Raw genomic sequence first — 13,662 nt, 5'->3', positions numbered from 1 at the left:
GGAGAGGTTGCAACACGGCCGTAAGCTATACTAGTCTTCCGAAAACAAATATCTACATGTTACGGAATCAACAGCGCAGTGTCTCGGATAAGCTGCAACTACGGAAATCCACTTTTACAAACATACGTTGTCGGCTGTTGTTCATTTGCCTGTAACGCGGTGTTTAACCAGATAGCAGCGACGGGCCAAATTTGTGGCTTTACCGTGTACAAGCGACGGGCCAAATTTTTACCTTGATATAAACCCCCCAAAATAGATGATGCATAAACTGATCACAAATGCGTTGATATATATTATGAAATGGTTTGTGTGAATGATGATTTTTTCTAATTTTTATCGCTTAGAGGGGCCTTTAAGAAACATGGTCCCGCAGCTACCAGGTTAAAGGTACTCGTTCCCTGTTCCGAAGCATGGCATGACAGCAGGTGCACGGAAAAAAAAAACATGAGGCAAAGTCGCCGCGGTCATTTTAAAATCCAGAAAACCGTGAGACTTATTCATCTGAAGAGTCGTAAGTTGTTTTGATTTCTGAGGACACACTGGGAATACATGTGTGCATAAACCTTTGACATGGCGTGCCTCTGTAGTACGTTGTGGGCGGGATGTGCCTGGCTCCCCGCTGCCTACTGTGACGGCCCTGCTCCCTTGTGAACCCTCCCTGTCATCCGCGCCTCCCCCTCACCATCGATCCTCACCAGTAAATTCCCTTCTTCTCCCTCATCACTCTGCACCTCCCTTGCCACTGCCCTCACCTGATACTCACTCAAAAAATAAAAATAAAATAAAAAACATGAGAGCATATCGACATTCTCTCTCTCTCTCTCTCTCTCTCTCTCTCTCTCTCTCTCTCTCTCTCTCTCTCTCTCTCTCTCTCTCTCTCTCTCTCTCTCTCTCTCTCTCTCTCTCTCTCTCTCTCTCTCTCTCTCTCTGTGTGTGTGTGTGTGTGTGTGTGTGTGTGTGTGTGTGTGTGTGTAATGTATAAACACGTACATAGCGGCGGCAGGAAAACACAGTAATGAACATTATCCGAAATCGTCGCACACCTGAATTGAACGAAATTGAGTAAAATTGGCCGGAATTTCCATTTGCCACAACATCTTTATGGTGAGTGTCATGCTATGTGGACACACGGCATGACTTACACACACACACACACACACACACACACAGAGACGCACACGCACACGCACATACGCACGCACGCACTCACGCACGTACGCACGCACGCACGGACACGCACTCACACACACCCTTTTAGGTCATCGTTACTATTGGTGAACACAAGTTTATAAAAACTATCATTACGAAAAGCCAGGCAGCTCCACCTTCACGTGTCATCACAGCTGTTGTCCATCCCTACCCCTCCACACGCCCTCTCCATTATCCAAGTGATCCCCTCGCACGTAATCCGGCGGTCCCCTCCCCTGGAGTCCCTGGGCCACTTTCGTGGTAACATGCACCTCCTCCCCGCGGTCCTGCCAACCCCTTCCTCCCCAGCCTCTCCTGACCGTCCCGAGACTCCCAATCTCGTGGCTCTCGTGATCCTCCCTCCTTGGCCCCGGTAACACCCTTGCCTTTACCTCTCCCCTCAAGACCTCCCCCAGCAGCCACAAGGACCATCCCCCCCCCCCCCCAGCCTTCCCTTGCAGCAGTGTGGCCACGTGTGTCAGGCACCGTGAGGCCTGACGGCTGCCTGGCCGCGGCACGTGAGAAGAAGGGCTGGTCAGCTGAATAACAGGCTGGGCAGAAATGTTACGTTATGGACCTTCGGCATCCACGACACTCTACGGCATGTGGATACCTAACTTGAGATAAAAAAAATTTTCTCTCTCTCTCTCTCTCTCTCTCTCTCTCTCTCTCTCTCTCTCTCTCTCTCTCTCTCTCTCGTTACACCCTACTGACGCCGATCGTTGCGATGTACTTTCATAATCCATGTCCAGGTATTTGCGTACGCAATATGTATCGTGGCTTGTATGTATGTAGATGCGTATGTGTGTGTGTGCATGTATGTATGGCTGTTTTTTGATTAATAGGTTGGATGGATGTTTACTTACGTGTGAATCTATCATGTGTATACCGTTGTGTTGAGATTGTTTTTGAAACACAAGGACTAACGCGTAGGGTAACACGCACGGTCAGCCACGCCTTCGTGGTGGTGAGCAGAGCAGCAGCAGTAGGTAGTAGCAGCAGCAGCAGCAGCAGCAACACCAGCACCAGCAGTAGTAGCAGCTTGAGTATCACCCGGAAGGTGATGGCTGAGAGTGAGAGGAAATAAATAGTGTCTGTGCAACAGCCGTCCGCCTTCGTAGTGGCGGCCCCGGAGAGTCTTGGGCGAGGAGGGAACCCTCCTCAGACGAGCCTCACTCACCTCGGCTAAACAACATAAAGGTTTAAGCCGAGCCGCCGCCAGCCACGCATTGCCGCACGCCCGCCCGTCCGCCAGACACGGCCAGGCAACACCCTTTGCCCCACAAAGCCGTCCTCATTGTCGCCACAAAAAGCGCTAATGCCCCGCGAGAGGGACTGTTTCTGTCACAGGCTAGACTTAATCCTGTTCCCAGCGTCAGGGCCTGTCACCCAGGCACTCAGCTGGTCTTACTGCAGGAGCTAAAGGCGATTAGTTATTATCACCGATCTACTTCTCTTCTGTGCTGGAACGTTAAGGGACTTTTTTTTTTATTTCGTGTGCTAATGTCACTGTGTGATTAATAGGTATCTCGGGATGTGAGATAAGCCACCTTCATGCAATGTTTAACTAAGAGTATTTCATTCTCTCGCCGCGCGCTTCGCCCGGCGCCCAACAGATGGCAGTCTCGTCCACGGCCTCCAGCCGCGCCACCCTCGCCTGGATGAAGTAAATGCCAGGTACTTCCACAAGCCTTCCGTTACGTGCTTCATTATGCTCTCCGATGGCCACAAATAAGATATTACACTCATTTATGGCATGCCAGCACCCTCTGCGACCCTAACCCGAGTGCCTGACGGTAGTACCTATCCAAGGCATCGTGTCAGTGCCGTGCTCTTAAAAAATCGTCGAGGTTTCATCTGATTTCATGGAGCACCAGATGGGCGGGGCCATCATATGTAACGAGTGCGATGATTGGCTATTACGACAAGTGACATCATCTGAATTTCAATATCTCTTTTCAATGTGATTTTTCTCTGACATGCCATTTTTACATTAGGGTATTGGCGCGGCATGAGCAGATTGTTAGAAAGCGGGCTGATACACGCGAGCAAGCATTCATGTGCAGTCTGTCAGAAAGTAGGCTGTCGACACACCCTTGGGCGACCACTTAGGCCCGGTAGTCGCGTGTTCCACCCAACCCTCTGCTGGCGAGGCCGGCCCGTCCCGTCCTCCTCCCGCTGACCACCTTCATCATCGCCCAGTGACCGCCCGGCATTTTTGTGCGCCAGTCACGTTGAAGGATATATTGGAAGTCAAGAGCGAATAAGTTAACAAGGACAGAAGAGGACGTAAGGAGGCGCTAAGGAGGCGAGTTGTGGCCGCGACTAACTCAGACTCGGGGAAGAGGACTGACCACCTCTTCTTTGTGACTCTTGACCGCCCACGTGTCTTGTGCTTCGCGACTACTCCTGTCACCGCCCTCAAAGAAAACGGAGTGAACATATGTCCTTAGCGGAGAGCGAGTGTGAGTCATCTGTCACTCGTCCTTCGCGCGCGGAAACAATGGTGCTCTAACAGACGACGTGTCCCTTACTTGTGTTGCGGACCAAACACGATCTTACCCACCATCGATTAGGACTTTCTCGAGGTGGGATCTAAGCCTCCATAGACACTCGTCCTCAACGCTCACCACCATGTTCAACCTCTCGGAGCTGGGTACTCTGGAGACGCCCTCCGGGGCCTCACCTGCCACGTCTCTCACTTCGACCTCGGCCTCCAGCACCACCACGACCACGTCTAAGACTGAGGATCACGTGAAGAGGCCCATGAATGCATTTATGGTCTGGTCAAGGATACAGAGGAGGAAGATTGCTCTCGAGAACCCCAAGATGCACAACTCTGAGATCTCCAAACGCCTGGGCGCGGAGTGGAAGCTGCTGACAGACTCCGAGAAGCGGCCGTTCATCGACGAGGCGAAGCGACTCAGGTAAGGAGTGAGTTGTCTGTCCGTCCCTCACGCAGGCTGTTGGCTTGGCACGACAGGTGTTGATGTGGTTTTTGTTACTGTTGTTTATGTGCTTTCTGCTATTATTATCATTTTTGTAGTAGTAGTAGTAGTAGTAGTAGTAGTAGTAGCAGTAGTAGTAGTAGTAGCAGTAATTGTTGTGGCAGCAGTTGTTGTTGCCTTATATCATGTTTTTAACGAGGTGCGACAGTAGGACATGCAGTGCCAGAAACGCGAGAGTTCGTTCATCTTGCTTGAGTCATCACAGTGCTGTGTCGCTGCCCCGAGTAGCGGCATGGAGGCACAACAGGAATGAATAAGCTTGTCGTAAGGTAGAGTGTCATGTGGTTGTCGTGGAAGAGTGTGTCGTAGTTGGTGGTGACGAATCACGGTCCGGTGCATGACGCGTCCCGCCGGCGCCGCTCCGGAACGTGCCTTGAAATAATATCAACGTTTCTTGAAGACATCTGAAACGTTTCTTAAAATATAGCTCGGGTATCCCTCTGACGTGAAAACCTTATAAAGTTTTGCTTTGATTTGTTTGATCCTTTTCAGCGCCTTGAATATTCACCAACAGGCATGCATATAAAAAAAAAAAATATATATATATATATATATATATATATATATATATATATATATATATATATATATATATATATATATATATATATATATATATATATATATATGCCCACACGTACATATATGTTATTCCCGTTGGCCGCTAAACGCGAGGGATAAGCGGCGGGGGGCACCTGGAGGAGGCTGCAGCTGAGACGTGTGGCGGACGTGGTGTTGGCGTGTGAGAGGCAGCGAGTGGTCAAGGTCGCGGTGAGGGTCACGTGCAAAGAAATTGTCCTCGTGGCCCCACGTGCCGGCAAAGAGGGGCTGGAGGGCAGCGGCCTTGATTGCAGCAGCATCAATAAATTTTGCTAAATTCTTCCTAACAAATGACTATTCATTTTTAAACATTCTCTGATGACACTGTTGTCATATTGGTGTTACTGAGATATAGTTAAAGCTTTTAGCACACTGCTGTCTGGTTGTTTACACAGAAAATAACTAAGCCGCCTCAGGGTACAGACGAAGGCAATAAATCTGCTAACGGCTCGTGCTCACTCGAGTGGACACGCTGCTGAGGATTTCTAGTCGATTGAGTTGGTTTGATCTCACGGCAAATTGTTGCCATCATGTTATAGAACCGCGCTGCCGGCACGCTGCGTGGCGCCGCGTCGGCCACGGCTGCTGGCGTGACCCGCCGCCTCAGGCTGCATGAGGAGGTGAGGGCGAGGCGACGATCAGCCGGTGAGCACCTCGTGGGGAAGTGACAGACGGGGACTGGAAAGGCTTGGCTGCCGTGTGCTAGATGATGGTGAACACCCCAGCACGTAGCTAAGGACGCCGAAAGCTGACAAGCATCTGTGGTGACGTTACACACCTGCTTAAACTGCATGTGTTGCCCAGCATTGTCCCCGGTTACCACAAGAAAGATTAGGCTTGAGACGCACAGAAAAGCGTGGTATGCATTGACCTGTAATTTTAATCAAGTCCATCCACTTCCCTGTGAACAGAGTTTCCCTCGCAGACCACCACGACGCCTGTCACCCCCTAATCCCTCGGCCACGAGACAACATTCCAAGATCACGCCCGTCATTCACATGATTTGACAACTTCATTAATTACTCGATACTTCAAGTCTTCTTGCACATCATATAACTCTGGCCTTGAGGTGATACACTTGTAGCGCAGGATTGTCGTTGATATATATATATATATATATATATATATATATATATATATATATATATATATATATATATATATACACATGTGTGTGAATTTTCATTTATTTACTGATTCATCTCTTAATTAATCTATTTATTTATTCGTGTGTTATCCATGCACACACACACACACACACACACACACACACACACACACACACACACACACACACACACACACACACACACACACACACACACACGACACAGCAATAAAATCACCTTATTTAGAAATAACTTTCGCTAAAAGTAAAATCGATCTTACCGTCCACGCTCGTGCTGTGACGAGTCCGGCCACACCTCCAACAACACTCTTGCTACTGAAGAATCAGGACAATTTTCTTGGGACCTTTTATATATTATTTAATTCCAGGAGCCTGAGGTCGCTCAATGAATGGTCGATCTCAAGCATTATCGTCACGGGGGCAGGTGCATGTGTTGTCTCGGGAGTCTCAGCAGCATACAGTGTTGCCTTAAGATGAAACTCACACTTCCCTAAACCCGGAGGTCGTATAATCGTAGGTAGGTATGTTCATGGGTGTATCTGCCACAGCAACTTAGCTAATGCCCCGAGCTATCTCTGTTAGCCTGGAGGATACATATTCCGACTTCAGCTATTATTTACTCCTGGATGCTGTCTTCAATAAATCCAATAATGAGGACGTCTTGAGTTTTCCTAGACGCTGTAAAAAGTAAATTCTTTTCGCGAAAGTGTACATTAATCACCATAACTTCAGTAGACAGGAAAACAAAATAGAACAACCACAAGCATAACAGTATTTGTCATCATTATACGTATATGCATGTCAAACCGAGTCGGCGGAGTATTCCCAATGGCTTGCCCAGTCACGCGGGCACGACGGATGACGAAACACGGCAACAAAGCTTTGAGGTCTTACTGAAAAAGAAAAACCTATTGGGAGACAAAATTTGAATGCTTCTTGAAATCATTATTGTGATCTGATATTAATTTCAACATTCTCTCTCTCTCTCTCTCTCTCTCTCTCTCTCTCTCTCTCTCTCTCTCTCTCTCTCTCTCTCTCTCTCTCTCTCTCTCTCTCTCTCTCTCTCTCTCTCTCTCTCTCTCTCTCTCTCTCTCTCTCTCTCTCTCTCTCTCTCTCTCTCTCTCTCTCTCTCTCTCTCTCTCTCTCTCTCTCTCTCTCTCTCTCTCTCTCTCTCTCTCTCTCGTTCGGTTTCTATCTATCTGTCTGTCTATCTATACATCCATCTATCTATCTATCTATATATCTATGTTTCCGTCTATCTCTAACCGTTATCATCACTCGTTTCTACTGTTATCTTATTTCAACTCCCGCCTTGAGCTCCCCCTGACAAGGCCATACTCCTTCCTCAATCCTTAATTCCTCTTTTACTCTCTCTCGTTCCCACTCTCGGCGCCCTCCCACCGGAAACACGTCCTCTCTCTCCCTCCATCCAGTCACCCTCGTCTCCTGTCCCCACTCTCCCTTTCCTCCCTTCCCTTCATCCCTACTCTCAATACCCTCCTCCCTCCCGGCCCTCTGTATGGTCCCTCCCCCGTCACGGCTTAACAGTAAATATGGGTCTTTGTTACGCCTTCCTTCACCAGAGTATTCTTTTAGTAAGGCGTGATTCAAGGCTGTCCCCTACAACCCTCCCTCCCTCCCTCCCTCTCTCCTTCCCTTTCTCCCTCTCCCTCCTCCCTTCACTTCTATACGGCGCTCTGAATATCTTGTTATTTATCACGTGTAGCATTTATTTTGAGAGCCCGTATTATAGGAGGCTTGAGGAGTAAGGGTTTGAGGTGTGTTTCGTTGTTGTTGTTTTCTTTTGGCAGTGTTTTGGTTGTTAGGTGAGTGAGGAACTTGAGAATGATCCCTTTTTTTCCTCTTTAGTTCAGTTTCCTTCGCTGTGTTACGCCTCTTGATGCTCTGTGTGCTACTTATGTTGTGTTCCGTTCCTCATTGCGTTTCTTACTCCTCCCTTGTGTTCCTTTAGTCCCGTGTTCCATCCTATAGTTAATGTTTCGGGTTGAGTCATCGGTAATTTGCATCTGGTTCTGTGTTCCACTCCTCTTTGCATCTGACACGCCTCCCTTCTGTTCCTTTACTTCTTTATTCAGTAGATTAGGTTCTATACGAAGGGCTCTTTAGAAGTCTAGCTTATATCAGTCTTTCGGGTACCTTCTAGTGTTCATTTAGTTCCGTTTCTTTCCTTATATCCTTCTGAAGCTCCTCTTTTTTTTACTCTTCAATTCTATATATTTCCGTTTCTTAATGCTGCCATTCATTCCCTTCAACGGTCTTTGCTCCACTACCTTGTTCTGTGCCACCGACTTGCTCCGTAACCCTAAGCCCCTTACTCTCGTTCCCTTCTCTTCCTTCATTCCTGTTTTCAATCCTGCAAAGTTCCATATATTCGCTCCTGTCTAAGTCCCAGCTCCTCTTCCATGCTCTCTCCCTCCCATACTTTCATGCTCCTATACTTCCCTCCTATACTTCCATGCTCTCATTTTTCCCTCTTTTACGTCCATGCTCCATCCCTCATAATACTCAACCTAAACTATCGCTCCCTTTTAAGTCCCGGCTCCTCTTCCATGCTCTCTCCCTCCTATACTTTCATGCTCCTATACTTCCATACTCTTATTTTTCCTTCTTTTACTTCCATATCAGGACACCTCTCCTCCCGAAATTGACCTCTCTTTCGGCCACCTCTTTTGATTCTTTTTTTTAGGAGCAGCGAGTAGCGGGCTTTTTCTTTAGTGTTGTTTCCTTTTTTTGTGCCCTTGAGCTGTCTCCTTTGTTGTAAAAAAAAAATGCTCCATCCCTCATATACTCAACCTTAACTATCGCTTCTCGCACGCTCAGATTTCTTTCTCCATTTGACACTGGTTTATAGTCCTTCTGTTTGTCCCCCACACGAGTACTTCGATGATGCATGTTCCGCGGCCGTTTAGTTGGCACACTGAGGGGTAATATATTTTTTTTCACCCGGGAATGATAATAAGTCTGCGTAATCGTGTCTCGTGTGCGCGGATTACATAATCAATGAATCCACTTCCTGGGCCGCCGTGTGAGAGAACTAAATAACCCTCACCCCGTCACCCCATCACCCCGCCACGCACATGCACCCACTCACGCACACACTCACACTTTCATTCACGCACACACACAAGCCGCCATACGCACACTCACTCATACGCTCTCATACCCCTCCCACCCACCCCTGTCCCTCACACACACACACACACACACACACACACGCGCGCATCCATTCATACACACACACACACACACACACACACACACACACACACACACACACACACACACACACACACATTCCGTTCCACATGAGGACACACACTTATCATCTAGGTTTGCCTTCCCCCACCCCCCCCCCTAACAACCCTTCTCTTCCTTGCTTACCGTGTCAAGTGGTGCCACAAAACACATCACTCTGGGCCTCCTTTTAATTAGTGGTGAGCTGAAAATACCAGCCTTCCAGCACCCGGCAATAACCCAACTCTGCTTACGTCGGTGTGGATAGCCGAACAAAATCACCTCGTAAGCTAGAGCCTTGTTATTGTCGTCAGGAAGTATTTGGTATGACTCTTTGTGAACCTTATAGATTCCTTTTTGTTATGGTAGCGGATAAAGACTAAACGCTGAATGAAAAGATTTGAAAAGTGCCGAACAAAATCACATCGTAAGCTAGAGCCTTGTTATCGTCGTCAGGGAGTATTTGGTTTGACTGTTTGTGAACCTTAGAGACTCCTTTTTTTCATGGTAGCGGATAAAGACTAAACACTGAATGAAAATATTTGAAAAGTCCCCCAAAATAGTGTGCTTCTGCAGAGGACATGAATTACGTACGATACAGAATAAGCTCATACTCAAGTCGTTCCAGAGTCGTCTTGATCCTCTCCTTTTATTTATTTATTTTTCTTACAACAAAGGAGACAGCTCAAGGGCACAAAAAAAAGGAAACAATAATAAAAAAAAGCCCGCTACTCGCTGCTCCTAAAAAAAGAATCAAAAGAGGTGGCCGAAAGAGAGGTCAATTTCGGAAGAAGAGGTGTCCTGATACCTCTTACCTGTGTCTTAGAAGTAATACTAGCTCGGGGTGGATATTTGGCTGTTAGTATAGCTTATTCATCAGTCAGCTCATCCTCTGTAAAACTGCCTGGCCAATAGATAACATGCGATGATGTTTAACGGTAATACAGATACTAATGGCCATGCGATTATTATGTAGTTTTATAATTGCTAAAAGGAGATGAATGAACACTAAATGCAAACGGTTAATATATAAACTAAGAAAAGGCTTGACAGTAATGAGTATAAGGAAATGGCCATGTGTTCCATTAAGTGAATAACTGTGTGTGTGTGTGTGTGTGAATAACTAAATCAAGAAAAAAACTAAGAACAATATAATTACAAGTGGTCAAGAGATAATATGCGATAACGATTAAGTGCTACTATATTTTTTTTCTCAAACTAATTTTTCATCATCCGATCCTATCAGTTAGCCAGACCTCATATATTTTAATCATGTTTTACCTTATCCCATTTACCTTATCCCATTTATCCTTAGTTTATTTTTATGATGTATATAGGTGCGTCGGGGTTGTAGATGATTTCGTAACATAGTATTTGTACACACTTCCGGCTCTACCGATTGCACTATTTTTATCAATGACAGTAGTAGTAGTAGTAGTAGTAGTAGTATGGAGCCCTCCATGATTATGTCGGGAAAATAAACATGGGTGGAGGTATCATTTATGTAAGTAGTAGTAGTAGAGTAGTAGTAGTAGTAGTAGTAGTAGTAGTAGTAGTAGTAGTAGAAGAAGAAGAAGTAGTGGTAGTAGTAGTAGGGGTAGTGGTAGTAGTAGTAGTAGTAGTAGTAGTAGTGGTAGTAGAAGTAGTAGTAGTAGTAGTAATGCAATAAAGACGGAGGAAATTAAAGAACACAGCAAATACAGTGAGTCATTGAATAACGCAAATGAAATGAATTCGTGGATAACTAATACGATAATGCTTTGATGTAGCGCATATACATAAACTATTGGTCAGGAATACCATACTCTGAATAACTAGCTCCAAAAGGCCTTATAACACACAGTAAAAACACAGCATTCATCACTTAGCCCATCTCCTGCACCATAATACTTGTGATTCTTCAACGTAAGTGTGTTCCTATCAGAGCGAAGGTCTTTTGGCAGGCGGTGGGAAGGAGTCGAACCGTGAACCAAGGGAATGTTGCTTGTTCCATGAGCCATGTAGAGCCACTTGAGCCATATAGCGGCACTGTGGAGTCACCTGGGAGAGAGCAGTGTGTGTGTGTGTGTGTGTGTGTGTGTGTGTGTGTGTGTGTGTGTGTGTGTGTGTGTGAGTATCCATGTGTTGCGTGCATGTCTCGCTAAAATATGGACGTGCGTGTGTTCGTATTTGCGTGCAGGGGAGGGTGGCGGCGGGAGGGCGGCGACACAATGGCCACGGGTGGGTGTTAGCGAGTGACCTCAACGCGCACAACAATGGTGGCTTTGTTTAGTCGCCGTGCTGCCACCCCGGCCCCCTCCCGCCCGCCCTCCTTTTGCATGCGCCCCGCCCCACGACACCCGCCCATCCCTCCCGCCACTCCCTTCCTCCCGCGGCCTTCCTCTGGGAAATAGAACCGCCCGCGCATCCTCGGCGGTGATGAATGTCGGGTTGATAACTAGGCTGACTTGCTAGGTTTACGACGCTCCTGTGTAGGCTGGTGAAGGGGCGAGCACCGACCGTCGACTTGGCTTGGTTTCTTAGCAAAGGGATGGAAGGCGAATAGTTGACTTGGTTTGATCTCTTATACGGTTGAAAATGATTCTTTCCACCTTGGTTAGATCGAAGGAATGATAATGATAATGATAATAATGTTAACAGTAATATAGAATGATAATAATAGCAACAACAACAACAATAACAGCAGCATAAAACAACGCATTTCAAACAATAGCTATCGTCATCACAATCACCACCTCCGAAAAACGACAAAGCCAGCAATAATAGAGGAAATTACTACTGTTACCACCCTTGGTATTGTAATAGTAGTAGCAGTAGTAGTAGTAGTAGTAGTAGTAGTATAGTAGTAGACGCCTTACAACCCCACCAAGCGTAACGTTAGGAAGGCTCCGCGACAGACGGACAGACAAACAGACAGACGGCGACACACTCAGAGCCGAGGCTGAAAGAAGGCGAGTCTCGTGATGAGGGAAGGAAGGAAGGTGTTGCGGAAGCCTCAAAATTAGTGACATTCACCTCAACAACGCAAGTCCTCGTCTCGCGCTTGACAGACGCGGCAGATCGGTCCCAGTGACAGGCGGGGGAGGGGAGCCGGGGCGGGACAAGACGAGGCGTGACATCTGCAAGGGGAGGGAGTGCCTGTCGTAGTAGGCGGCAGACAGCAAAGTGAAGGCGCAAGAGGTGGTGTCAGGCGTGAAGGGAGGCGCTGCAGGAAGGAAGCAAATTTCAGCGTAGGAAGCACGTACACTCGAGCGTGGGTGAAAACGGCTCCGAGTAGGCGAGAATGAGAGGAAGGAGACTACTCGTTCTACGTGAAGTGCATTAGCGCATAGGGGTAGAGAGGTAAAAAAAAAACATGCGTACCAGAGCGTGAGTTTGAGAATGACGTGGGCGAGAGTGATGAGGGTACCACGTGAGGTTTATCAGTGTGTACATAAAAGAGTAGGCTCAGAGGGACTAAGCCTTCGTCAGTGTCTGTGCCTTCCCTCAGTCACTAAGGGAAGGCACAGTCACGGACGTTTACCTGCGAATATTATAAGGATAGAAAAGTGACACATAAAGACATTACCAAAAAGCGGGATGGAAAAATTTGTTGCTCATTAACTATACAGCATAAAACACACACACACACATACACACACACACACACACACACACACACACAGAGAGAGAGAGAGAGAGAGAGAGAGAGAGAGAGAGAGAAGCACACGCACAAAAAGGGACAAAGATAATAATTAGGGTGTGAAATCCGCCCAGGCACACACACACACGGGGAAAGAAGAGGCGACAACAGTGCCAATGGTGCCAAAACTGTGTGCCAGATGTTCTAAAGGTACCGAAGCCCTCACGCCTGGCTGCCCCTTCTCTGCCTCGACGACTCAACTCTGTTCCGTCATTATTGAACTCTATTCACCTTTGTTTCCGTTTGTTCTGCTTGTATAGTGTTGCTGTAGTGTGCCCTGTGTGTATCTCTCTCTCCCTCTCCTCTCTTCTCTCTCTCTCTCTCTCTCTCTCTCTCTCTCTCTCTCTCTCTCTCTCTCTCTCTCTCTCTCTCTCTCTCTCTCTCTCTCTCTCTCTCTCTCTCTCTCTCTCTCTCTCTCTCTCTCTCTCTCTCTCTCTCTCTCTCTCTCTCTCTCTCTCTCTCTCTCTCTCTCTCTCTCTCTCTCTCTCTCTCTCTCTCTCTCTCTCTCTCTCTCTCTCTCTCTGTAACTGATTATATTAACTGTAATAATAATGACAATGACAGTTTTAACAATATCAAATACCACGATAATAATAATAATAATAATAATAATAATAATAATAATAATAATAATAATAATAATAATAATAATAATAATAATAATAATAATAATAATAATAATAATAATAATAATAATAATAATAATAATAATAATAATAATAATAATAATAATGACAATAATATCAAGAATAGTATTTTACCGTTCGTATCCATTTAGTAGCATAGTAGTAGCATGAGTA

General features: G+C 46.5%; 1 protein-coding gene across 1 annotated transcript in view; it reads left to right on the top strand.

Annotated features, from left to right (window-relative positions):
- The first annotated feature begins 2,698 nt into the window (after positions 1–2,698).
- LOC126998968 (transcription factor sox-3-like) overlaps positions 2,699–13,662 on the top strand; it is a 63,192-nt gene continuing 52,228 nt past the window's right edge. Inside the window, exon 1 of the mRNA XM_050861266.1 lies at positions 2,699–4,115. Within this exon, the coding sequence (XP_050717223.1) occupies positions 3,823–4,115 (293 nt within the window). The 5' untranslated portion in view covers positions 2,699–3,822. The remainder of the gene's footprint in view (positions 4,116–13,662) is intronic.

The sequence above is a fragment of the Eriocheir sinensis genome, chromosome 15 (genome assembly GCF_024679095.1).
Source record: "Eriocheir sinensis breed Jianghai 21 chromosome 15, ASM2467909v1, whole genome shotgun sequence".
NCBI lineage: Eukaryota > Metazoa > Arthropoda > Malacostraca > Decapoda > Varunidae > Eriocheir > Eriocheir sinensis.
This window is presented reverse-complemented; position numbering and strand designations above follow the sequence as displayed.